Consider the following 25,614-nt stretch of genomic DNA (forward strand, 5'->3'; position numbering starts at 1 on the left):
GGGGGAGTCTAGGACCAGAGGGTATGGTCTCCAATATATGGATATCCCTCTAGAAAAGAGAAGAGAAGGAATTTCTTTAGCCAGAGAGTATTGAATCTGTAGAATTCATCAGCACAGTTGACTGTGAAGGCCAAGTCATTAGATGTATCTAAAGAGGAGACTGATAGGTTCTTGATTAGATTAGATGTCAAAGGTTATGAGGAGAAGGCTGGAAAATAGAGTTGAGAAGGATAATAAATCGGCCATGATGGAATGGTAGAGAGTCTCAATGCATCAATTGGCCTAATTCCTGCTCCTGTCTTATGGCCTCCTCAAATCTTTCTGCGACATTGGACCGTGCTTAGATTATTCAATTCAATCATTCTCCTCACCAAAGATGCTGAACTATGCTAGCTGGGCAGAAACCTGCAACTTCTGAAGTGGGCTTCCCCCTGTTCTCATCAGCACGTGATCCTGCTCACTGGTGAACGGGTGTAGACTTGCCTGATAGGCCTCACTGGAAATAGGAACTCGTTCTGCATGGCCAGTGAGGGGCTGAATTTAAAAAAAAAGAACTGCAGAAGCTGGCAATCTGAGATAAAAATAGAAAATGCTGTACACCTCCAGGAGATCAGGTTCATCCGTGGAGTGAGGAAACAGGGTTAGTGTTTCAAGTTGAAGAATCTTCATCAGAGCCAACAGACCTGAAAGTTAAGTAAATTCCTCTCCCACAGATATTGCCTGACCTTTCGAGTATTTCCAGGATTTTCAGCTTTCAGTGCAGAGGGGCTGAGCTTCATCGATTATTATTGCTGACCTCTCCACCAACTGCTGCATGCATGACAGGCTTGTGAGAAACAGGAAGGGAGTTTGGAAGCTCATAATCACATTTCTCTATTGCAAAATACTGCCATTAGGAATTGAGGAGACTTGGCACTACATGTCACCAAAAACTCGAGCACACTTTTACAGATGTACGTTGGAGAACATCTGGTTGGTTGCAACACCATCTGGTATGGAGCCACCAGTGCACAGTTTCGTGAGAGGCTTCGGAGGGTGATAGACTCAGCCAGCTCCGTCATCAGCACAACTCTCCCCACCACTGAGGGCATCAAAAGTAGGCAGCATCCATCATTAAGGACCCTCACCATGCCCTCTTCTCATTACTACCATCAGAGGGAATGTACAGTAACCTGAAGACACACACTCAACATTTCAGGAGCAGCTTCTTCCCCTCTGCCGTCAGGTTTCTCAAGGGGCCATGAACTCATGAGCACCACCTGGCTCTCCCTCTTTTGGACTATTTATTTATTTAGTTTTATTGTATCTTACAGTAATGCCACAAAGAAACTAATTTCACAATTTCATAGCTAATATCAGTAACAATAACTGATTCAAACTCAGGGTCTCAACTATTTCATCCTCCCTCCTCCACAGATACTGCTCATCTGTTGCATCAAGAAAGTCTGCATAGAGTCATAGAACACCACAACACAGAAACAGGCCCTTTGGCCCATCTAGTCCATGCTGAACCAATACATCTGTCTAGTCACATTCACCTGCACATGGACCATAGCCTTGCTACCATTCCCATCCACGTACCTCTCCAAATTTCTCTTAAATGTTGAAATTGAACCTGAATCCAACTTGTTCCACACTCTTGCCACCCTCTGAGTGAAGAAGTTTCCTCTCAGGTTCCCCTTAAACATTTAACCTTTCACCCATAACCTATGATCTCTAGTTCTAGTCTTACCCCACCACAGTGTAAAAAAAGCCTGCTGGCATTTACCTTGTCTATACCCCTCATAATTTTGTATGCCTCCTTCACTTCTCCACTCATTCTCCTGCACTCCAGGGAACAAAGTCCTAACCTATTCAACTTTTCTCAATAACTCGGGCAAGATCTTTGTAAATTTTCTCTGCACTCTTTTAATCTGGTAGATACCTTTCTGTAGGCAGGTGACCAAAATGGCACACAATACTCCAAATTAGGCCTCACCAACATCTTATACAACTTCAGCATAATATCCCGCCTTCTGTACTCAATGCTTTGAAGGCCAATGTGCCAAAGGCTTTCTTTTTGACCTTATCTACTGCCACTTTCAAGGAATTATGGATTATGGAGATTCATCAAGGCTTGTAGATCATGGTTAAGGATGTGGAAACTTTAGATGCCACCTTATCTCCTGCCTTCAATAGGTTAACAGGAACCATGTCCCAGGTCTTACAACATGCTGGTAACCTTCTTAATAAGCAGCAGCGAGGTCTGATCTGTCGGGACAATTATAAAAGAGACTGTTGATGAGGAGAGGCAGTACTAAGCAGCAGTAAGGAATGTGGAGTGTAGAACAGAGACTTCAGAGCACCCTTGCCCAGCGAATGGCTTTCTTCTCATTTAAACGGGCCCAGCGTTACGTTAAAGTGAAGGGTTTGCTCCTTGCTCTGTGGAAATTCTACAGATGCTGGAAATCTGGAGCAACACACAAAATGCTGGAGGAAGTCAGAGGTCAGGAAGCATCTGAGGAGGGAAATACACAGTCAGCTTGTCCCGATGAAGGGTCTTGGCAACTATTTATTGCCTTCTGTAGATGCTACCTGACCTGCTGAGTTCCTCCATCACTTGGTGTGTTCTGTTCACACAAGCTGATTCTGTTGCACGTTTCAATGTACATGTAACAAATAACTACTAATCTATATTTACTACATTTTATTTCATAAGACATAGGAGCAGAATTATGCCATTCGGCCCATCGAGTGCACTCCACCATTCAATCATAGCTGATTTAGTTTTCCTCTCGGCTCCGTTCTCCAACTTTCTCCCTGTAACCTTTGCCACCCTTACTAATCAAGAACCTATCAACCTCTGCTTTAGACCTAAAGATAAGTGTATATATTGTACTTTAAATATGCCTTTGTAAACAAGTCACTGAGGCCAAGTCACGTAGTCTCAGAATCCATTCCCCAGAGTCAGGGTGATGGAGAGATGTGCACAGGAAGAGACCCTTCTAGCCATCAACCATCCATTAAAACTAATCCTACATTAATCCCAACTTTGTAAATCTCTGTACATTCTTATCAACTCCGCCCACATTCTAGTAATTGACAGCGGACAATTACCTTGCCAACCCACACAGCTTTGGAATTTGGAGGAAACCGGAGCGCCTAAAGGAAATCCACATGATCACAGGGAAAACAAATTGTGCGAACTCCACACAGAGGGGAACCGAGGTCAGAATCGAACCCAGGTCACTGAAACTCTGAGGCAGCAGCTCTACAAGCTGTGGCACCAGGGTGCCTGAACCAACATTTGCTCATGCTACCCTAACCCTTACCTTCTGTCACACAGCGAAGCACGGTTAATATTTAATTAGAGATTCAACTCACAGTCCAGTCAGGGCAGGTCCGCATCTCCCTCGTGGGTCCATTCTTTGGGATGGTGCTGGGCAACTGCTCTGGAGCTAGGTGCTGGAGGCCTGATCTCAAGATTGCTTTCCTGCAAAGGAAGGGAAACATTTTCAGTGTCCGTGGGGCAAAAAAACATACACAGGTAACAATGATCTCTGGAAACCACTAACAGGTCTGTAACACACACAAAACACTGGAGGTGCTCAGCAGGCCAGGCAACATCTATGGAAAAAAGTACAGGTGACATTTCGGGCCAAAACCCTTCGGCAGGAGTCAAACCCAAACCATTCCTGCCAAAGGGTTTTGGCCTGTAATGTCAGCTGTACTTTTTCCCCATAGATCCTGCCCAGTCTGCTGAGCTCCTCCAGCATTTTGTGTGTGTTTCTCCAATTTCCAGCATCTGTAGGTTTTGTCTTGTTTGTGAACAAGTCTGTAACAATGCCTCTGTTCATACCATGCCTTGTCAGGGCACCTCTCTGCACAGCATGATTGCCACCTCTGCAGGGGTGTCTGAGAATATTTGTGCCCAATACATATAAGGGGCATTAAAAGGTTAGTTTATTATATCTCACGGTCTCTGACTGTCATAAATCGCTCATTCATGAATGTATAATTTATTCATCAGCACATCAAAACATGCAGTGAAATGTGTCAATTTGTGTCAAATCAAATTAGTGAGGGTTGTGCCGGGGACAGCCAGCAATTCCACCACACTTCCAGGGCCAACATAGCATGCCTACAATTTACTAATCCTAACCATATGTCTTTGGAATGTGGGAGAAACCGAAGCACCCAAAGGAAATCCACATGGTTACAGTGAGAATGTACAAACTCCTTACAGACAACGGTGGGAATCGAACCCTGATCGGTGATTGCTGGCACTGTAAAGCAAATGTACTAACCATTAGGCTACTGCGTCACCCTTTAAAACAGATTCAGCTACTGTACATAAAATATATGTAGGGAAATACAAAGTAATTCATCACCTTTGTTTGCGGTTAGTCATTGGGGTTTATGATGCCATAAGACCATAAAATATAGGAGCAGAATTAGGCCATTTGGCCCATTGAGTCTGCTGTGCCATTTCATCTTGGCTGATCCATTTCCCTCTCAGCCCTAATCTCCTGCATTCTCTCCATATCCCTCCATGCCCTGACTAATCAAGAATCTATTAACCTCTGCTAAAACATAGCCAATGTCTTGACCTCCATAACTGTCAGAATTCTACATATTCGCCACACTCTGTCTAAAGAAATTCCTCTCCATCTCTGTTCTAAATGGACATCTGCCTATCGTCCTCTGGTCTTAGATTCCCTCAACATGGGCAACATCCTCTCCACGTCCACTATATCGAGGCCTTTAAACATTCAATAGGTTTCAGTGAGATCCCTCCTCATTCTTCTGAATTCCACTGAGTACAGGCCCAGAGCCATTAAACACTCCTCATATAAGCCTTTCAATCCCAGAATCATTTTCGTGAACCTCCTTTGAATTCTCTCCAATATCCTGTCATACAAATGAAGGGGGAAGATGCCAGAATATAAAGGATAGTTAGAAGGTGATAGGTGAAGCCAAGTGGGTAGAAAAGGTCAAGGGCTAGAAAGGAAGGAATATGATAGAATAGGAGAGGAGAGGAGAGGAGAGGAGAGGAGAGTGGACCATAGGAGGAGGATAAGCACCAGGAGAAGGTGATAGGCAGATGACAGGCCTGAGTGGGAAATTAAAGAGGGAAGGGGAAGGAAAACATTTTTACTGGAAGGAGAAACAGATACTCATGCCATCAGTTTGGAGGCTACCCAGACAGAACATAAGGTGTTGTACCTCCAACCTGAGGGTAGCCTCATTGTGGCACAAGAGGAGGCCATGGACTGACACGTTGGAATGGGAGTGGGAATTAGAATTAAAATAAAGTTCTGCTTTTGGCGGATGGAGCAGTGGTCCTCGATGAAGCGGTCCTCAATTAACGACGGCTCTCACCTTGTAGAGGAGGCTGCATTGGGACCACCAGACACAATAGACAACCCCAGGTAGATATGCAGGTGAAATGCTGCCTCACTTGGAAGGACAGCTTGGGGCCCTGAATGGAGATGAGGGAGGATTTGTAGCACTTTGGCTGCTTGCAAAGTTAAGTGCTGGGAGAGAAATTAGTGGGGAGGGACGAATGGATAAGGGAGTCACAGAGGGAGCAATCCCTGTGGAAAGTGGAGTGGGGGGATGGAGGTAAAGATGTGTTTGATGGTAGGATCCCTTTAGAGATGGCAGAAGTGGTGGACAATGATGTGTTGGATGCTTTTGGCTGATGGAGCAAAGGTGCTCATGGGACAGTTAGTAAGGACAAAAGGAACTCTATCACTGTTAAAGCAGTGGGAGGATGGGGGAGCGGTGATGATCGGGAAATGAAGGAGATGCAGGTGAGGGCAGCATCAATGGTGGAGGAAGAGAAGCCCTATTCTTTGAAGGAGGACATCTCTGATGTCCTGAAAAGAAAATGCAATGGAGACAAAGGAGCTGAGGAATGAGAACAGCATTTTTACAGGAGACGGTGGGGAGAGCTATAGTCAATATATCTGTGGGAATTGGTAGGTTTACAGGAGACTGAGTGGGAAGAGGTATAGATACAGCTGCAAATTTATATATGTTTTTATATGTTCTGCAAATTTATGGTTTCTCCACTGTATCTCTCCATAGAGTCATTCAACAGAAAAGTGTCGTACTAAATGTGGCAGTACTTTCTGAAATAAAACTGAGAGTATCTGATCCCAAGATCACAGACACCCAAGGGTTCACACCAGTCCTAGTGTCCTCTGTACTTGCACTGAATTCCGCAGTACATCACTGTACACACCGTACTTGGCTGTTGAGTCCCTGTAGCAGTACATTGAAGCCAATTAGTCATAAATATTTTGAAAATGAAAACTTCGGAGAGTGGGGCAGCTGAATGTGAAAGGGCAAGTGATTTAAACGAGTTATTTTAGAGGTCCCCAGCGCTGATAACCTGTATGTCTTCTAAAGGTGATGCCTCAAAAAGGTAGAATCTATCATTAAGGACTCCCTTCATCCAGCACACGTCCTCTTCTTATTACTACCATCAAAGAGGAAGCACAGGAGGCTGAAGACACACATTCAACATTTAGGAACAACTTCTTTCCCTCTGCCATCAGATATTTGAATGGACAATGAACCGTTGAGTTCTCTTTTTGCACTACTTGTTTAATGTAATTTTCCATACATACATATATATATATATATATGATTTTAACCCTAATTCTTACTCAGAAAGTCAAAGAAAATGCAGATACATGAAATACAAAATAAAATTAGAAAATGCTGGGAACATTCAGCAGGTCAGGCTGCATCTATGGAAAGAGAAACGGAAATAACTTTTCAGGCTGAGGACGCTTCATCAGGAATTATTTAAGTGATTTAACCTCTCTGAAAGTGGGAATTCCTCCTGCAGTGTTTTCTGCTCCAGACTCCAGCATCTTTCCAGCCTACTCTTATTTCTATCTTTTTATGTTTAGCAATATGTCCATACTTTAACCAATAAAAATTAAAGACTGGTATTAGTTTTACTTGTCTCATGTACATCGAAACATTGAAACATACAGTGAAATGCGGCATTTGTGTCAAGGATGTACTGGGCAGCCTGAAAGTGCCACCATGCTTCCGGCACCAATATAACATGCCCACATTTCACTGGAATGTGGGAGGAAACCACAGCACCTGGAGGAAAGCCACGTGGTCACGAGGAGAACTTACAAACTCCTTAGACTACAACAGGAATTGAACCTGTGTCCCTGGCACTGGAAACCATGTTATATAGTTTCAATAGGAGACCAATAGGAGATGAAGAGACCATCATTATGTGCCATGTGGTATGATGTGGGTGATCATGGCCTTCCGTGTGGTATGATGTGGGTCTTTAATCTGCCTGTGGGGACGATTCCCTCACACTGTTGTTCTTATTCTTTTCTCTATCCATCACCATGACTGCTCTTGGCAAATTTTTCTACAGAAGTGGTTTCCTATTGCCTTCATCTGGTCAGTGTCTTTACATGACAGGTGACCGCAGCCATTATCAATACTCTTCAGACACTGTCTGCCTGGCATCAGTGGTCGCAAAACCAGGACATGTGACATGCACCAACCGCTTGTGAAACCATCCTCCACCTGCTCCCATGGTTTCACATGACCCTGACCAGTGGGCTAAGTGGATGCTACACCTTGCCCAAGGGTGACCTGCAGGCTGAGGGAGGGAAGGAGCACCTTACGCCTCCTTTGGTAGAGATGACTCTCCACACCGCCAGCCATTGAAGAGACCAAGTGGGTTAAAGAACTGGAACATTAGGAGGTCAATTCCATTTAGGGAGTGTTTAAGAGGCTGAGTGAGTTTAAAGAGGGAGGGAGCAGGAGGCCAAGATTAAAGAGGAGGCAAGAAACTTGAGTATGAAGAACAGAGGTGCATTGGAGCAGAACGAAAAGAAGATGAATAGGTTACTTGAATCTGCACCATTGAATGGGATTATGGCTGAGCATCAATAAAAATATGGAGCTATGTGTGGAGGTCTAATAGAGATTCATTAAATTTCTGGTCAAGATGATGCTGAGTGATGTTCTACTTATAGAGTTTGTGACTCAGACTTAAGTTGGTTTTTAGTTGAATTTTAGGATTGTTGGGTTTAGGGACAGGGAAGTGAGGAAATTAGAGCTCAGGCTGGAGTCTATGCCTGCACTCCATGCTTTGCGTTTGAAGGCCAACGACATGGATACTGGACGTCAGGCTGGCAGACCAATGATGACCAGGGTCAATGGTTCCCCCCCTCCCCCCACCCAGGTCAGCGAATCGCCAGCGGGTACCAGGATCGGAGTTCCGTGCTGCACTGTTCCCTCTAAGCTTTGCGGGTGCACAGCCATGCAGTAACTGAAATGCTCCCACACTCATAGTCTTTGTTGCCATGCAGACAGATAAAAGAAAAAGGTTGCAAAATGTGAAACATTTACTTTGTGGTACTGTATTTATTATACCCTTCAATTCAATTCAATCAAAAGTGAGTGACTTCTCAATTTTCATTCTAAATATTTATAGTATGTATATAAGAAAACATTTAAGTACCATGCAGTTTTCAGGACATGTAACATTTCCTGCTCAGAACAATAGTGGGTCCATACAGCTGTAAAAAAACAAGAGGGAACAGGAGTAGAAGGAATGAAAGCTGGTGACCCCTGAGGTATGCAAATCGACAAGTCCAGGGTCCTCATACTGGGTTCTGCTTCATTATCATCGACGAATCCAGGGGTTGATACTAAAGACCAAAGCCCAAGGGTCGATCGGAAGTCTGGAAGTTGCGTCCTGACAGCCTGAGTCCTTAGTATGCGAGTCTGGGTATCCACTGGGGAAGTTGAACGGCCAATATCCGTGAGTCCAAAGAAGGTTGAAGGTTAGAGACAGCCTGTCCTGAGGTTGGAGGACCATTTGTGTCTGTGCGTAGTTGGTTGGGTGGGTAGAAGGGACGGGGCTTGATTTACTGCTGTGGTTTTGTTGCTTGTTGTGTTCTGCTGAGCATGCTATGTTGGTGTCAGAATGTGTGGTGACACTTGTGACCTGTCCCAGAACATCGTCAGGTTATGTTGGCTATTAACGCAAGCAACACATTTTACTCTATGTTTCGATGTACCTGTGATGAATAAATCTGAATTTGAATCTGAATCAGCAGAAAATTGGGACGCCGGGTGAGTACAAAAGGCAGGAGATAAAGGCTCGAAACTTTTTGCGCAAGGGAGTTAGCATCGGAGTTTAGGAGCTCAAGTGTGAGATTGAGTCAGCGATCACGAGGATGCAATGTGGGTAAGGAGTAGGGGATGGGGAGGTTCATAAAAACATCAATACAGAAGTAGAGTTGTCCACTCAGCCCCACTCATACCTATTTTGCACTTTGATAACAATATTTTACCTGAGCACCACTAACCCCAAATCTCTCCTTGTGTGGTCTTAGAGAGCAAGAATAGAGCATTTTTCAATTGGTCTTTACCAAAGACGAGGATGTTGCCAGAATGAGGGTGGTAGAGAAACTAGATGGAGTGAACACTGATAAGGAGAAAGGCAGGCTCTAAGTACGTCTCCCCATCTGAGCGGGATGCATGCCAAATAGCTGAGGGAAGTGGGGGCAAAGATTGCGGAAGGCACTGTCTACACCTTCTCTATGTATTCAAGGTTGGGTGGCACAGTGGTGCAGGAGGTAGAGCCTCTGCCTCACGACGCCAGAGACAATAGTTCAATCCTGACCTTGGGTGCTGTCTGTGTGGAGTTTGCATGTTCTCCCTGTGACTGTGTGGGGTTCTCCTGAGTGCTCTGGTTTCCTCCCTGCTCCCAAAGATATAAGGGTTGGTAAGTTCATAGGTTGCTGTAAATTGCCCCTTCTGTAGATTCAAGGGGGGATGACAGACTCTGCGGAGATGTGATGGGATTGTGATGAAAATTTTTTTTAAACAGTTTTATTGTAAATGGACAATTGGTGGTTGGTATAGACTTGATGACTGAAGGGTTTGTTTCCAAGCTGTACCTCCCTGTGACTCGAAGAATTTGAGAACCTCTAATGATACCATTGTTCAATAATGGGGAGAAGGACCTTGCCTAGTAACTGCACTGTGGGGAGGTTAATCTTCGTGATCAGAAACTTGGAAAGGCAGGAAGAATCTTTATTACCTTGAAGGAATTCAGGGTTAGAAAGCACAGCTGACAGGGACAGTAAAAACAAATCATGTTCGCCAAACTTAGATCATTAGATATAGGAGCAGGATTAGGCCATTCAGCCCATCAAGTCTGCTCCACCATCATCATGGCTGATTTATTATCTGAACCCTATTCTCCTGCCTTCTCCCCTCAACTTTTGATGCCCTGATCAATCACGAACCTATCAACCTCTGCTTTAAATATACTCCATGAGTTGGCCTCCATGGCCATTTGTGGTAATGAATTCCACAGATTCACTACCCTCTGGCTAATGAGATCCCCCCCCCCTCCTTATTCTTCTACAGTGCAAAGCCATCAAACACTCCTCATACCTTTCATTCTCAGAATCATTCTCATGAACCTCCTCTAGACCCTCTCTAATGCCAGCATATTGTTTCTTCAATAAGAGGCTCAAAACTGCTCACAATACTCCAAGCATGGTCTGGCTAGTGCCTTATAAAACCTCAGGAATATATCCTTTCTCTTATATTCTAGTCCTTTTGAAATAAATGCTAAAATTGCATTTGCCTTCCTTACCACTTACTTGAACTGCAAGTTAACCTTAAGGGAATCCTGCACAATGACTCCAAAGTCCCTTTTCACCTCTAATGTCTGAATTTTATCTCCATTTAGTAAATAGTCTATGCCTTTTTTCTTTCTACCAAAGTGCATGACCATACACTTCCCTACACTATATTCCATCTGCCACTTCTTTGCCCATTCTCCCAATCTAAGTCCTTCAGCAGACTCCTTGCTTCCTCAACACTACCTTATCTCCACCTATCTTTGTCATCCAACTGTGCTCTCAAATAAGTCATCCAAATCATTGACGTATGGCATGAAAAAAAGTGGTCTCAAAATCAAAACCCGCAGAACACAACTCGTCACCAGCAGCACCAGAAAAGGCCCCCATTATTTCCAATCTTTGCCACCAATTCTCCTTCGCCTATACTACCTGTTATTTCCCAAAAAAATTCCAACAGATTTGTCAGGCAAGATTTCTATTTATGGAATCCATGCTGACTTTGGCCTATCTTATCAAGTGCCTCCAAGTACCCTGAAACCTTACCCTTAATAATGGACTCCAAAATCTTCCCAACGACTGAAATCAGGCAAACTGGCCTATAATTTCCTTTCTCTGCCTCCCTCCCTTGTTAAAGAGTGGAGTGACAATTGCAATTTTCCATTCCTTTGCAGAACCTAGTGATTCTTGAAAGATCATTACTAATTCCTCTATAAACTCTGCAGGTACCTCTTTTAAAACACTAAGGTGAGGTCCATTTGGCCTAAGTAACTTAACGACCTTCTGCCCTTTCAGCTTCCGAAGCACCTTCTCCTTAGTAACACTCACTTCTGCCACCTGACAGTCTTGAATGTTTGGCATACTGCTAGTGCTTTCCACAGTCAAGACCAGCACAAAATACTTATGAGGTTTCCCTGCCAGTTTTCTGTTCTCCATTGCTATCTCTCCAGCATTTTCCAGCAGTCTGTTATCACTCTTGCCTCTCTTTTACTCCAAACATCCAAAAGAAACCTTTAGATCTTCTCTTATATTATTGGCTAACTTACCTTCATAGTTTTTTTTTCCTCTCTTTTTTAAGTTGCCTTCTGTTGATGTTCTAATTTCCCACTATTTGTTGCTATTTTGTATGGCCTTTCTTTACCTTTTATGCTGTCTTTGACTTCCCTTGTCAGCCATGGTTGCCTCATCTTCCCTTTAAAGAGCTTCTTTGGGATTTTTATCCTATACATGCTAAATTACCCCAAAAACTTCAGTCATTACTGTTCTGCCATTATCCCTGCCAGTGTCCCCTTCCAAACAACTTTGGCCACCTCCTACCTCATGTCTCTGTAATCCCCTTTTCTCCACTGTAATATTGATACATCTTACTTTATCTTCTCCCTGTCAAACTGCAGGATGAATTTTATCATATCATCATCATGGGCTCTGAAGGGTTCCTTTATCTTAAGCTCCCTAATCAAATCTGGTTCATTACAACAACACCCAATCCAGAATTGCCTTTCTCCTGGTCAGCACAATCACAATCTGTAAAAAGCCATCTCATAGAAATTCTACAAACTTTCTCTCTTGGGTCCTGCACCAACTTGATTTTCCCAATCTACCTGCGTATTGAAATGGCTATCATAACTTTGCCCTTTTTACATGCCTTTTCTATCACCGGTTGTAATTTGTATCCCACATCCTGGCTACTGTTCAGAGGCCTGTATATAATTCCCATCAAGGTCTTTTTATCCTTGCAGCTTCTTATTTCTGCCCACAAGGATTCCACATCTTCTGATCCTATGTCTTTCTAAGGACTTGCTTTCATTTTTTTTAGCCACCAAAGCCACCCTACCCCATCTGCATACTTGCCTGTCCTTTCAATACAATGTGTAGATTTGGATGTAAAGCTTTCAACTATGATCTCCTTTCAGCCACGGCTCAGTGATTTCCAGAACATCATACCTGCCAGTTTCTAACTATGCTGCAGGATCATTTACCTCATTCCATTACTGTGTGCATTCAATTATAACTCCTTTAATCCTGCATTCATCAGCCTTTTTGATTTTGTCCTCCATGTAACACTTCAACACATCCCACTGACTGCAATTCTGCCCAATCATCTGCCTGTCCTTCCCCAATCGCACTACACACTACACCTACTTGTGTATCAACTGCCCCATCCGAGCTCTATTACTCTAGTTCCCATCCCCCTGCCAAGTTATTTTTTAGATACTCTCCAACAGCCTGAGCAAACCTGCCTGCAAGGATATTGGACCCCCTCGGATTTTTGTTCCAGTCATACTTTCCACAGAAGAGATCCCAACAATCCACATTCTTCAGCCATGCATTCCTCTGCCAAATCATCCTATTCTTACCCTTTTTGAATTAACAGAGAAAATTGATAAAGCAAGTACAATAACTATACTGTAAATATGCAAGTTTATATCACAATCAGGCTTAATATCAACGCATATGTCATGAAATTAATTAACTTTGTGGCAGCAGTACAATGAAACAGAGAAACAAAACTGAATTACATTAAGTACATATATATGTCTATTAAATAGTTAAAATAAGTAGTGTAAAAAAAACCAGGAAAAGAAAGTAGTGAGGTTGTGTTTATGGCTTGAATTTCCATTTAGGAATCGGATGGCAGAGGGGAAGAAGCTGTTCCCGAATTACTAAGTGTGTGCCTTCAGGCTTCTGGACCTCTTTCCCAATGGTAACAGTTGAGAAACTGAGAGGGCCTGCCCAGGATCCTTAACGATGGACACTACCTTCCTAAGGCATCGCTCCTTGAAGATGTCTTGGATACGATGGAGGCTGGTACTTATGATGGAACTGACGAATCTTACAAGTTTCTGCAACCTACTTCGATCTTGTGCAGTCGCACCAACCCCTCACCACACAAGACAGTGATGCAGCCAGTCAGAATGCTCTCTGTGGTACATTTGTAGAAGTTTTCGAGAGTTTTCGTTGACAAACCAAACCTCCTCAAGCTCCTGATTAAATATAGCCACTGTCTTGACTTATTTATAGCTGCAAGGATATGTTGCATCCAGGTTAGCTCCTCAGAGATATTGACACACCAGGAACTTGAACTTGCTCACTCTCTCCATTTCTGATCCCTCTATGAGGATTGGAATGTGCTTCCTCTTCTTACCTTTCCTGATGAAGCTCCAACTAAAAGCTGGTTAGCAAAACGGAAGCCCATGGATAGAAGGCTGTATTAGTAAAGATTACAAAAAATTCTTGTCTTGACAGAAAAGAGTTATGGCAAATGTGCGTTTTCAAATTGGAAAATGGTAGATATTGATGTTTCCTGTGGGAGTCTGTGCTTTGCACACAAGCTCTTGTTGACGTACCTTAGTGACATCCATCAGCAGAGAAAAACTTTTGGGATGAGACAACACTTACAAGTGTGGTAAACAGTGAAGGATGGTAATTAAGGATCAAGTTTATTCACTTGTACATTCACATGTATTAGGAATTGGCTGTGTCGTGTTAGTCAGCACGCAGCATGCAACAGAAAACAACTTCAACAATTATCAAGATTAAAGAATTATATAGAAAACAAATAATTACATATAAATAAAAACACTAATAATAAAGAACAGCTATAGAATGAAATGTGCATAAATAAATAAATCTCAGCATGTATTTACAATGTAATCAGCATTATAAAAAGTGGTTTAAAGAGTCTACAACTGGGGAAATAGAAAGAGTCGTGTGGGCTAATGAGAACGGTTGGTGAGGTAACAGCCTGGGGGAAGAAACTGCCATAGGCTGGTTAAAATGAATAGAAATATTGCAAACAAAATTTAATGTGAGATACATTTTGGCAGGAAGGGAGAATGTAGATTAAGTCACGGAATCTGAAGGGCATACAGGAATAGAAAAACTCAGTGGTGCACATTCAGAAACCTTTGAAGATGGAGCGCATGTTATGAAGTGCACATGAGATCCTGAAATTTATTATTAAAGGTTCCTGCTACATAGCCACAGAAGTTACATTGAACTTCTTGCAACCACTGATCAGATCACAACTGCAGCACTGCTTTCAAGTTTGGACTCCACACTATAGGAAGGACATGAAAATCTCAGCAAGTGTGCAGAAGTGATTTACTGATAATCTTCCTGCGATGAAGAATGCCAGGCAGAAGGCTAGACTGGAAAGCCAGGGATGTTCACATGGAGCAGACAAGATTGAGAAGAGATTTGATGGGGATGTACAAGGCTGTGACTGGATCAGACCTGGTAAATCGAGGGAAGTTGTTCTTGTTAGTTAGAAGACAAGATAGAAATGATGAGAAAAACAGACTAAGGGGTGGGGGTTTACTGGAAATCACTCCTTGTAAGATTGATGGAAACATTCGACCTTCAAAACAGAACCAAAATGGCACTTGGGGAAGATAACTTGCAGGGCTTCAAGAGAAGGAAATGCACTTAACCAATTACTCTGCAGAGTAACTTAAAGTGTTATAACAATTCTCTAACTCTATTAGTTCCAAAGCAACAATGAAAACTCAGTTCAGAATAACTTGCCTTTTGCAATGCCCATATCCAATTCTACTGAATCAGCACGGATAGCTTCACTCTCCTCAACTCTGAAATGATTCCACAAACTTACTTTCGGGGGCTCTAGAACTCATGTTCTCAGTATTTATTTACGTATGTAAGTGCATAGTTTGTCTTCTTTTGCATATTGGTTATTATTCAGCCTTTATGTGTAGTTTTTCCACTGATCCTACTGTATTTTATTCCACTGTGAATGGCTGCCATAAAATGAATCTCAGGGTAGTGTCTGGTGATCTATATGCACTCTGATAATACTTTGGACAGGTTACATTCAACTGAGGAGTAACCATAAGAATATGAGAATTAGAAGGAAGAGTAGGCCACTTGGTCTAATTGAATGAGAAGAAATGCATGAGGGACCACGTCTGATCTTCTATCTAAGCTGATTGGAATGTGGGGAGAATGAAATAGGATTAGTGAAGATCAGTGCTTGATGGTCAGCACAGACTTGGTGGGCTGAAGGTCCTGTTTTCATGCTGTGACATGACAAGACCACAAGACCATAAGACACAAGAGCAGAATTAGGCCATTTGGCCCATTGAGTCTGCTCTGCCATTCAATCATGGCTGATCCTTTTCTCCCCCTCCTCTGCCCCACTCCCTGGCCTTCTCCCATAACCTTTGATGCCATGGCCAATCAAGAACCTATCAATCTCCACCTTAAGTACACCCAACAACCTGACCTCCACAGCTGCCAGTGTAATAAATTCCACAAATTCACCACCCTCTGGCTAAAGAAATTTCTCTGCATCTCTGTTTTAAATGGAGGCCCCTCTATTTTGAGGCAGTGCCCTCTTGTCCTAGACTTCTCCACCATGGGAAACATCCTTTCCACATCTACTCTGTCTAGACCTTTCAACATTCAAGAGGTTTCAATGAGATCCCCCCTCATCCTACTAAATTTCAGTGAGTACAGACCCAGAACCATCAAACAATCCTCATATGATAACCCTTTCATTCCCGGAATCTTCCTTGAGAAGTTTGTTTTGGTGGCTTCATAACTTCCGTGGCTAAAATCAATTCCTTTTCTTTTACAAATTTCAGAATACTTAATGAAATTTAGATTCTCCACTGCCCATAACAGGACTAGAATCAACAACTGAACTGGCTAGCCCATGCTTTGGATTACTGGACCTGCAACTTAGTTCACAATGTCAGAGTGGAAAGTTGGATACTGGCAAGAACAGGCATTTCAAAGTAAGGTGAGAAATGTGGCAGTAAACGGGTTGAGATGGGGTGATATTGGCTGATACGGAAACAGGTCCTCGAGATAGTGAAGATGTGCAGTCAGAAACTCACCTTAGGGTATAATATGACACCAAAGGCCTCCACATCTCAACTATTTGAATGATATACATAATAACACAAGAATCAGGAGCAGGAATAGGCCCATGTGCTCCTTGAATCAGATCAGCAAGATGACATCTAATTCCAGTCTTGGCCTCAACACCACTTTCCTGCATTCTCCTCACACCCCCCTCAACTCCACTGTGGTTCAAATGTTTGTCAATCATCACTGTGAATATATTCAGTAACCCCATCCCCATTTCCCTTCAGAGTAGAGAATTTCAAATGAGGAAATTCCTCCTCTTCTCCATCTGAAATAGTGAGTCCATATTCTAATACTTTGCCTCCAGGTTGTAGACACCCCTGCCAGTATGATTCACCTGACATCACCCCTGCCAATCCAAGTTCAAAATGAATTTATTATCAAAGTACTGTACATGTATGTCACCATATACTACCATGGGGGTTTACTTTTCTGAGCTGCCTGCAAAACATCACCATATATCACCAGCACCTTTCACCTTGGAATCTTGTCATCTCTCATTCCTATAAACTCCAAGCCCAATTAGTTCAACCATTCTTCACATAGCTATCTCTTCACCCTAGGAATCAACCAAGTGAAGCTTCTCTTTGCTTCCTCCAATTCCTTAAATGCAGAGGCCAAAAATGCATTTTCCAACAATCACAGAAGTCGCTAAAGAGAAGGCCAACATTGAGTACAAGAGTTGGGATAGCATTTTAGAGCTGTATAAGACCACAGTGGGGAATTTTGTGTGCTGTTCTTCTGAGAAGATGGGATTAAGGATAAAGAAAAGTTTCACAAGGATGTTGCTGGGTTTAGAGGGCTTAAGTTACAATGAGAGTCTGGATAGGCTGGGAATGCTTTTCCTGGAGTGAAGGAAGGTGACGGGTGATCTTATTGAAGTAGGCAAAATCATAAGGGGAATATAGAGGTGAGTGGTCACGGTCTTTATCCCCACAGTTGTTGGGTCTAAAACTAGAGGGCACTGGCTTAGGGTGAGGGGGAAGCATTTAAGAGCAACATCTTCCATGCAGAAGGTAGTGGGTATAAGGAACGAACTAGTAGAGGCAGGCACAAGTACAACATTAGATAGATAGATAGATAGATAGATAGATAGATAGATAGATAGATAGATAGATAGATAGATAGATAGATAGATAGATAGATAGATAGATAGATAGATAGATAGATAGATAGATAGATAGATAGATAGATAGATAGATAGATAGATAGATAGATAGATAGAACTTTATTGATCCCAAAAGAAATTACAGTGTCATGTGGCATTACAAGTGCACAAATATACAAATATTAGAAGAGAAGCAAGAAAGAATAAAAAATAACTTATCTCAAACAGTCTAACAAGAGGGGTCATCACTTCCGCAGCTATAGGTTAACTCATTATAGAGTCTAATGGCTGAGGCAAGAGTGACTTCATATAGCACTCTTTGGAGCAGCACAGTTCTTAGTCTATTACTAGGATAGGAAAGGTTTCGAGAAGTATGGGCCAAATGCAATGGGATTAGGAAGACACCATGGCTCTGTGTTCAATACCATCGTCCCCTCAGTACTAATCAACAAGCTTTGAATCTAAGGGCCTTTGTACATCCAGCTGCAACTGGGTCCTCAATTTTTTATTGGGTGACCAAAGCCAGTACAGACTGGTGATAACATCTCCCCCTCACTGAGGAACAACACAGGGGCACCCCAAGGATGTAGGGTCCCGCTGCCCCACGCTCTCCGTACTCATGATTGTATGGCCAGGCACAGTCTAAATGGCGGGTATAAATTTGCCGACAATGTCACTGTTGTTGGAAGAAACTGAGATGGTAACGAGGAGGTGAACAAGAACAAAGTAGACTGGTTGGTTGAATGGTGTCGCAACAACAACCTTGCATTCAACGTCACAAGACTAAGATGATGATTGTAAACTTCAGGAGGGAGGAGTCAGGAGAACTCACCGAGGGATCAGCAGTGGAAAGGGTGAGCACCTTCAAATTCCTGAGTGTCAACAGCTCAGAGGGTCAACATGTTGATGCAACCAAGACAAAGACACGTCAGCAGCTATAGTTCATAAGAAGTAGGAGGAGATTTGGTATGCCGCCAAACAATCTAGCATTCTGACTGGTTTCATCACCTGCTGGTACGGAGGCTCCAATCCCGCACAGGGCTGTCCACTCAGCCATCTCCGTAGCGGGCAAGTCTCCCCGTGATTGAGGACATCTTCAAAAGGCTGTGCTTCCAGAAGGTGGCACTCATCAGGCAGGGCTCCAACCATCTGGGACATGCCCTTTTCTCATTGCCACCATCGGGGAGGAGTACAGTCAGCCTTTTAGGAGCAGTTTCGTCCCCTGTGCCCTCAGATTTCTGAACAGTCCCTGAATTCATGAATGCTACCTTATAACTCCTCTATTTTTTATTATTGCAATGTGTTATGCCTGCACTGTAGTGCTGCCGCAAAACAACAAATTTCATGATTTATGCCAGTGACAATGAACCTGGTTCTGATTAGCATGAAGGACCTGTTTCTGAGGTATATAACTCTACCCCACAAGCTGTCTTAATTGCTTCCTATATCTGTTGCTGTCACAGTTCCTTCCACTGAGGCAGTCACTGAAGTGCATCCCAAGGCATTCTTATTGAAGGGCAAAGGTCAGCAGCAGGTTGCTCATGCAGATGAGGGGGGGAGACAAATCCCACTGGAAACTGCCCTGTTCGTGACAAAGGAAACAGAAGCCATAAAAGCAATGCTGTTCGCTATCATGTGGTTGCTATGGAGACAAGGTGTACCAGCTAAAAGTCCCACATCTGACAATCAACATGAAAAGCAGCAGCCAAAAAAATCCAGTGAGGTTTGAAATTCTACAGCGTGACTGGTCCAGACACATATCAGACTAACAGCCGAGGGTCCGCAGCCGAAACCAGCACAGCTTTATAAGGAAGAGCCGAGATTGTGGTCTGGAGCTTCGGCATTTCATCAAATTGCTGGATCAAGCCGCCGGGTGTTGTGTGGGTAACATACTATTAGAGAAAGCTGAGCAGATGGAGTAGGCACTGCACACAGTGAGGTGCACAGGCTAGGCAGCTCATTGTCTCATCATCTATCCCTAATTTTAAAGGAGGACACCTCCACCATGTTAGGAGTGGGTAGAGAAATATGTGCTTTTCCCTGTAGTCAGAGTACTAACCTGCACTCTCTCTACACTTTGGTGTAAGATCTACTCCCTGACACTCGTCTGCCTCTCTCCCAGACTCTCCTAGCAAATTTCGACTACTTCGACAGACCAGCAAATTTCTGCAGATGTACAGTGGAGAGCATTTCATCTGCTTGCATCACTGTCTGGCATGGAGGCTCTGAAGCACAGGAACTAAAGAGGCTTGTAGACTCAGCCTGCTCCAGAACAAACAATCCTCCCCACCATCGAGGACCTCTTCAAGGGGAATCATCCATCATTAAGGACCCTCTGCACTCGGGATAAGCTTCTTCTCATCGGGGAAGAGGTGCAGGTGTCTGAAGACCCACACTCTTCCTCTCTGCTATCAGACTTACTAATGGTCCATGAACACTAACTTATTATCCCTCTTTTGTGCTATTTATTTTTTGTTGTAATTTATAGTAATATTTTGACTTGCATTATACTGCTGCCATAGAAGAAAAAATTTCATGACATACGTTAGTGATAATAAACCTGATTCTGATTCCTATGACATTTCAAATCTCTGCCCACTGCTCGCAGGCAGATAGTGAGAGTAATTCCCAGCAGATAGTGAGAGTCAATCACAGCAGGCAGCGAGGATCATTACTTTAATTACTTCATTACTTCAATTCCCCATCAAGGAGGCCTCAAAGCCCTCCACTACTTTCTTAACAATAGACCCCACCAGTTCCCCAACACAACCACACTCCTCCGGTAGGTTGATGACGGCTGATGTCTCGGAATCCTTGTTAAAGTAATGACCTGCTGAGTTCATCCAGCTTTTGTACGTGTTGAGGGTCACTCCCAGCAGGCAGCGAGGGTCATTCCCAGCATGGCTCAGAGCAGTCTTTCCACCCACTACCAACCTCCACCCATCAAAATCCAGGTGACTCTGCTCTCCCCAGTAACCATTCAGGAACCACAGACTCACTCCCAGGCATTTCTTTGCACGTGTTGTTTTGCCTCCAACTAGTTGGTCTCAAATGTTTCCAAAAATGAACAATTAAGGTATATTCATTTAAAAAAATACATAGGTTAGATAAGCTCCTTTTTGGAACTACCAACAACTCCAGTATGGGTTCGCTCACTTCAGTGTGAAAGAGTAATTAGAATTATTGGTGAAATTCTTTGGCACTTCCATTAATCTGCTGAAATCTCAACCTCGCAACAGAAAGCAGCATTAACAGCTCACAGTGCGGATTATCACAATTCCAAACGATATTAAAAATAAATGAATTAATCTGTTGGATGTTTCTGACTCCCCGTCCCAGTGTTCAGTGGCAGGGTGGCTGGCAGATGGAATACAAGCAAGCAGACTGACACATTTCACACGCCAAAGAAGCCATTAGCAGCGCCTCACAATGACTGTGAAATGGGACTGTGAATAACTAAAATTAAATTGTCACTGCCGCAGCAACAACCTACCTGACAAGCTAACCAGACACAGTCCTCGGGCAGAATTGTTGTGGTATCTTGTACTCCAGATCAGAGTACGGCACAGTACCACGATTATGCTCAGCTCTGCCTTCTCAGTGAACGTGAGTGAACTCACAGGTTAGATGAAGATTCGTGCACCAGTATAACAGGCTCTTTTGGTCTACCATATGCATCTCTCCACATCTACACTAATCCACATTTCCAGCTTTGGACTCTTCAACTTCTAACCAACTGCATTTCAAGGGCTCAGCTAACTATTTCTTAATTGTTGTGAGGGCCTCTGCTTCCACCATCTCCTTTGATAATACATTCCAGATTCCTCAAAGTCCTTCCTTAAAAGGTCTCACTTAAATCCCCTCTAAATCCTTAAACCTATGTTCTCTGGTTACAGACATGCCTGCTGATTGAGAAATGTTCTCAATATCCACTTGTCTATGCCTTTTGATTATCTACACCTCAATCAGCTTCCTCCACTACAAATCTAGCCTATTCAGTCTCTCTACGCAGTTGGTGAATCTCTTCTACACCCTCTCCAATAAAATTGCATTCTTCCCACACTGTGTAGACCAGAACAGCTTGCTGTATCCCAGGTGTGGCCTAACTAACGTGGCTGTATTGTAACCTCACAAAATGCTGGAGGAACTGTGCAGGCCAGGCAGCATCTATGGAAAAAAGTACAGTCGGTGTTTTGGGTCCAGACCCTTCGGCAGGATTGGAGAAAAAAAAAGATGAACAGTAGATTTGGAAGGTAGGGGAGGGGAGAGAGAAACACCAGGTGATAGGTAAAACCAGGAGGGGGAGGGATGAAGTAAAGAGCTGGGAAGTTGATTGGTGAAAGAGATACAGGGCTCCAGAAGGAGAATTCTGATAGCAGAGGACAGAAGGCCATGGAAGAAAAAGGGTGGAGGAGCACTAGAGGGAGATGATGGGCAGGCGAGGAGATAAGGTGAGAAAATGGTGAAGTATTACCAGAAGTTCAAGAAATCAATGTTCATGCCATCAGGTTGGAGGCTACCCAGATGGAATATCAGGTGTTGTTCCTCCAACCTGAGCGTGGCCTCATTGCGACAGTGGAGGAGGCTATGGAATGGCATGTTGGAATGGGAATGGGAAGTGGAATTAGAATGGGTGGCTACTGGAAGATCCCACTTCTTCTGGCAGACTGGGCGTAGGTGCTCGGCAAAGCAGTCTCCCAATCTACATTGTGTCTCACCGATATACAGGAGGCCATACTGGGAGAACCAGACACAGCACGTGACCTCATCAGACTCACAGGTGAAGTGTCACCTCACCTGGAAGGAATGTTTGCAGCCCTGAATGGTAGTGATGGAGGAGGTGTAGGGGCACTTGTTCCGCTTGCAAGGATAAGTGCCAGGAGGGAGATCAATGGGGAGGGAATAATGGACAAGAGGCCGCATAGGGAGTAATCCCTGTGGAAAGCAGAAAGTGGGGGGAGGGAAAGGTGCTCATCCTGAGAGCAGATGCCACCACCAACAGCTCCATCTTCCTCTCACCTTACTATCCAACACCCCAAACCCTTTTCCTCAGACACTACCAGCCCCTTCCCCCTCTGATCCCAGCTCTCATCCATGCCAGGTCTTCACCCTTCCCTCTGACCTTTCCCTCTCTGAGGAAGAACATTCTGTTCTCAGTAAAGGCCTCACCTTTGTCTCCCTTTGCCCACAACTCAGTGAGTTCTGCACCCGCCACGACGCTGAGCTTTGCTTCTGCCACCTCCTTCTCCGAGCCTATTTCTTTGACAAAGACTCTCCACCCCACACCGATGACCCCTTCTCCCATCTGCAACCCTCCTCCTTCTCCTGGACACCCTGCCCTGGACCTTTTCAGCGACAACTGCTGACGGGACATCAACCGTTTTGACCTCATCACTCCTCTCTTCAATTCCAAACTCACCGCTTCTGAACGCTCTGCTCTCTACCCCGTCAGCACTAAACCTAACCTCACAATCAAACCTGGGGATAAAGGGGGTGCTGCAGTAGTCTGGCGGACTGACCATTGCCTTGCTGAGGCCCAACAACAAGCTCAGACACCTCCTCATACTTACCCCTCAAACAGGATCCCACTAAGGAGCACCAGGCCATTGTCTCCCACACCATCACCAACCTCACTGACTCTCGGGATCTCCCATTCACTGCCACCAACCTCATAGTTCCCGCACTCCACACCTACTGTTTCTACCTCTTTTTCAAGATCCAAAAACCCCTTTGTCCAGGTAGACCCATTGTCTCAGCTTGTTCCTGCCCCACTGAACTCATGTCTGCATACCTCCACTCATTTCATCCTACGTTTCATCCCCCCCCCACCTTGTTCAGTCCCTTCCTGCCTACATCCTTGACACTTCACATACTCTGTTTTTTTTTCAATGAATTCAAGTTCCCTGGCCCCCAATATCTTATTTTCACTATGGATGTCCAGTCCCTATACACCTCCATTCCCCACCAGGAAGGCCTCAAGGCTCTTCGTTCCTTTCTGGACACCAGGTTGAACCAGCTCCCTTCCATCATCACTCTCCTCCGTCTAGAAGAAATTATCTTTACTCTCATTAATTCTCCTTTGGCTCCTCCCTCTTCCTTCAAACAAAAGGTGTTGCCATGGGCACTGCATGGGTCCCAGCTATGTCTGCCTTTTTGTCGGCTACGTGGAACAGTCTATGTTCCAAGACTATACTGGTGTTCATCTCCCACTTTTTTCACCTCCAACTTCCACCTTGCTCTCAAATTTACCTGGTCCATTTCTGATACTTTCCTCCACATTCTTGATCACTGGCTCTATCTCTAAAGACAGCTTATCTACTGATGTCTATTACAAACCCACAGACTCTCACAGCTACCTTGACTATACCTCTTTCCACCCTGTTACTTGTAAAAACGTCATCCCCTTCTCTCAATTCCTCCGTCTCCGCTGCATCTTCTCTCAGGAGGAGGCTTCTCATTCCAGAACAAAAGAGATGTCCTTCTTTTTCAAAGAAAGGGGCTTCCCTTTCTCCACTATCAACACTGCCCTCAACCGTATCTCTTCCATTTCACATATGCTGCTCTTACCCCATCCTCCCGCCACCCTACCTGGGATAGGGTTCCTCTTGTCCTCACCTACCATCCCACCAGCAGATAATTCTCCAGAACTCCCACCATCTCCAACAGGATCCCACCACCAAGCACATCTTTCCCTCTCCTCCAGTTTCTGCTTTCCGCAGGGATCGCTCCCCACACGACTCCCTTGTCTATTCATCCCTCTCCACTTATCTCCCTCCTGGCATGTACACTGGCAAGCAGAACAAGTGCTACTCCTGCCCCTACACCTCCTTCCTCACTACTATTCAGGGCCCCAAACAGTCCTTCTAGGTGAGGCAACACTTCACCTTTGAGTCTGTTGGGGTCATCTACTGTGACTGGTGTTCCCAGTGTGGCCTCCTGTATATCGACGAGACTTCATATAGAATGGGAGACCCCTTCACCGAGCACCTACGCTCCATCCGCCAGAAGAAGCGGGATCTCCCAGTGGCCACCCATTTTAATTCTACTTCCCATTCCCATTCTCCTACGTCAATCCATGGCCTCCTCTACTGTCGTGATAAGACCATACTCAGGTTGGAGGAATAACACCTTATATTCCATCTGGGTAGCCTCCAACCTGATGGAATGAACATTGATTTCTCAAACTTCTGGTAATGCCTCCCCACTTCACCATTCTCTCACCTCATCTCTTGCCTACCCATCACCTCCCTCTGGTGCTCCTCCCCCTTTTCTTTCTTCCATGGCCTTCTGTCCTCTCCTATCAGACTCCCCCTTCTCCAGCCCTGCATCTCTTTCACCAATCAACTCTTTACTTCCCAGCTCTTTACTTCATCCCTCTCCCTCCCGGTTTCACCTATCACCTTGCGTTTCTCTCTCCCCTCCCCTACCTTTAAAATCTACTCCTCATCTTTTTTTCTCCAGTCCTGCCAAAGGGTTTCGGCCTGAAACGTCGACCGTACTTTTTTCCACAGATGCTGCCTGGCCAGCTGAGTCCCTCCAGCATTTTGTGCGTGTTGCTTAGATTTCCAGCATCTGCAGATTTTCTCTTGTTTGTATTATAACCTCTTTGTAATTGCATTTAGTCCTTTATCTAATGAAGGTAACCATCCCAGGGATGATACAGAGCCTCTGATCCCCAGTACGTCCTATGCTCATTGTGTATCTCCTGGTCTTAATAGTATTTTCATAGAGCACCACTTTGCACTTTGAGGATTAAATTCTATCTGCTGATTTTAGTGATTGACCAGTGTCACTATATAGCTGAAGGTTACTTTCCTCACTACCACCAACTTCTATATCAACTTACTACATGTAATGTAGCATCATGGTAGAATTGTGGCGATCGTGATGCTCTTACAGGTTGGGGCATCAAAGTTTGGAGTTCAGTTCTGCAACCCTCTGTAAGTAAGTTTATATGTTCCTTCCTGTGTGCACACCGGT

General features: G+C 44.1%; 1 protein-coding gene across 4 annotated transcripts in view; it reads right to left on the reverse strand.

The window, feature by feature from the left end:
* dgki (diacylglycerol kinase, iota) overlaps positions 1 to 25,614 on the reverse strand; it is a 233,394-nt gene that overhangs the window by 162,594 nt on the left and 45,186 nt on the right. For all 4 annotated transcript variants that reach the window (XM_073058951.1, XM_073058953.1, XM_073058952.1 and 1 more), the window contains exon 2: positions 3,364 to 3,472. In XM_073058951.1, the coding sequence (XP_072915052.1) occupies positions 3,364 to 3,472 (109 nt within the window). The remainder of the gene's footprint in view (positions 1 to 3,363; positions 3,473 to 25,614) is intronic.

Source organism: Hemitrygon akajei, chromosome 10 (assembly GCF_048418815.1).
Source record: "Hemitrygon akajei chromosome 10, sHemAka1.3, whole genome shotgun sequence".
In the NCBI taxonomy this organism is placed as follows: Eukaryota; Metazoa; Chordata; class Chondrichthyes; order Myliobatiformes; family Dasyatidae; genus Hemitrygon; species Hemitrygon akajei.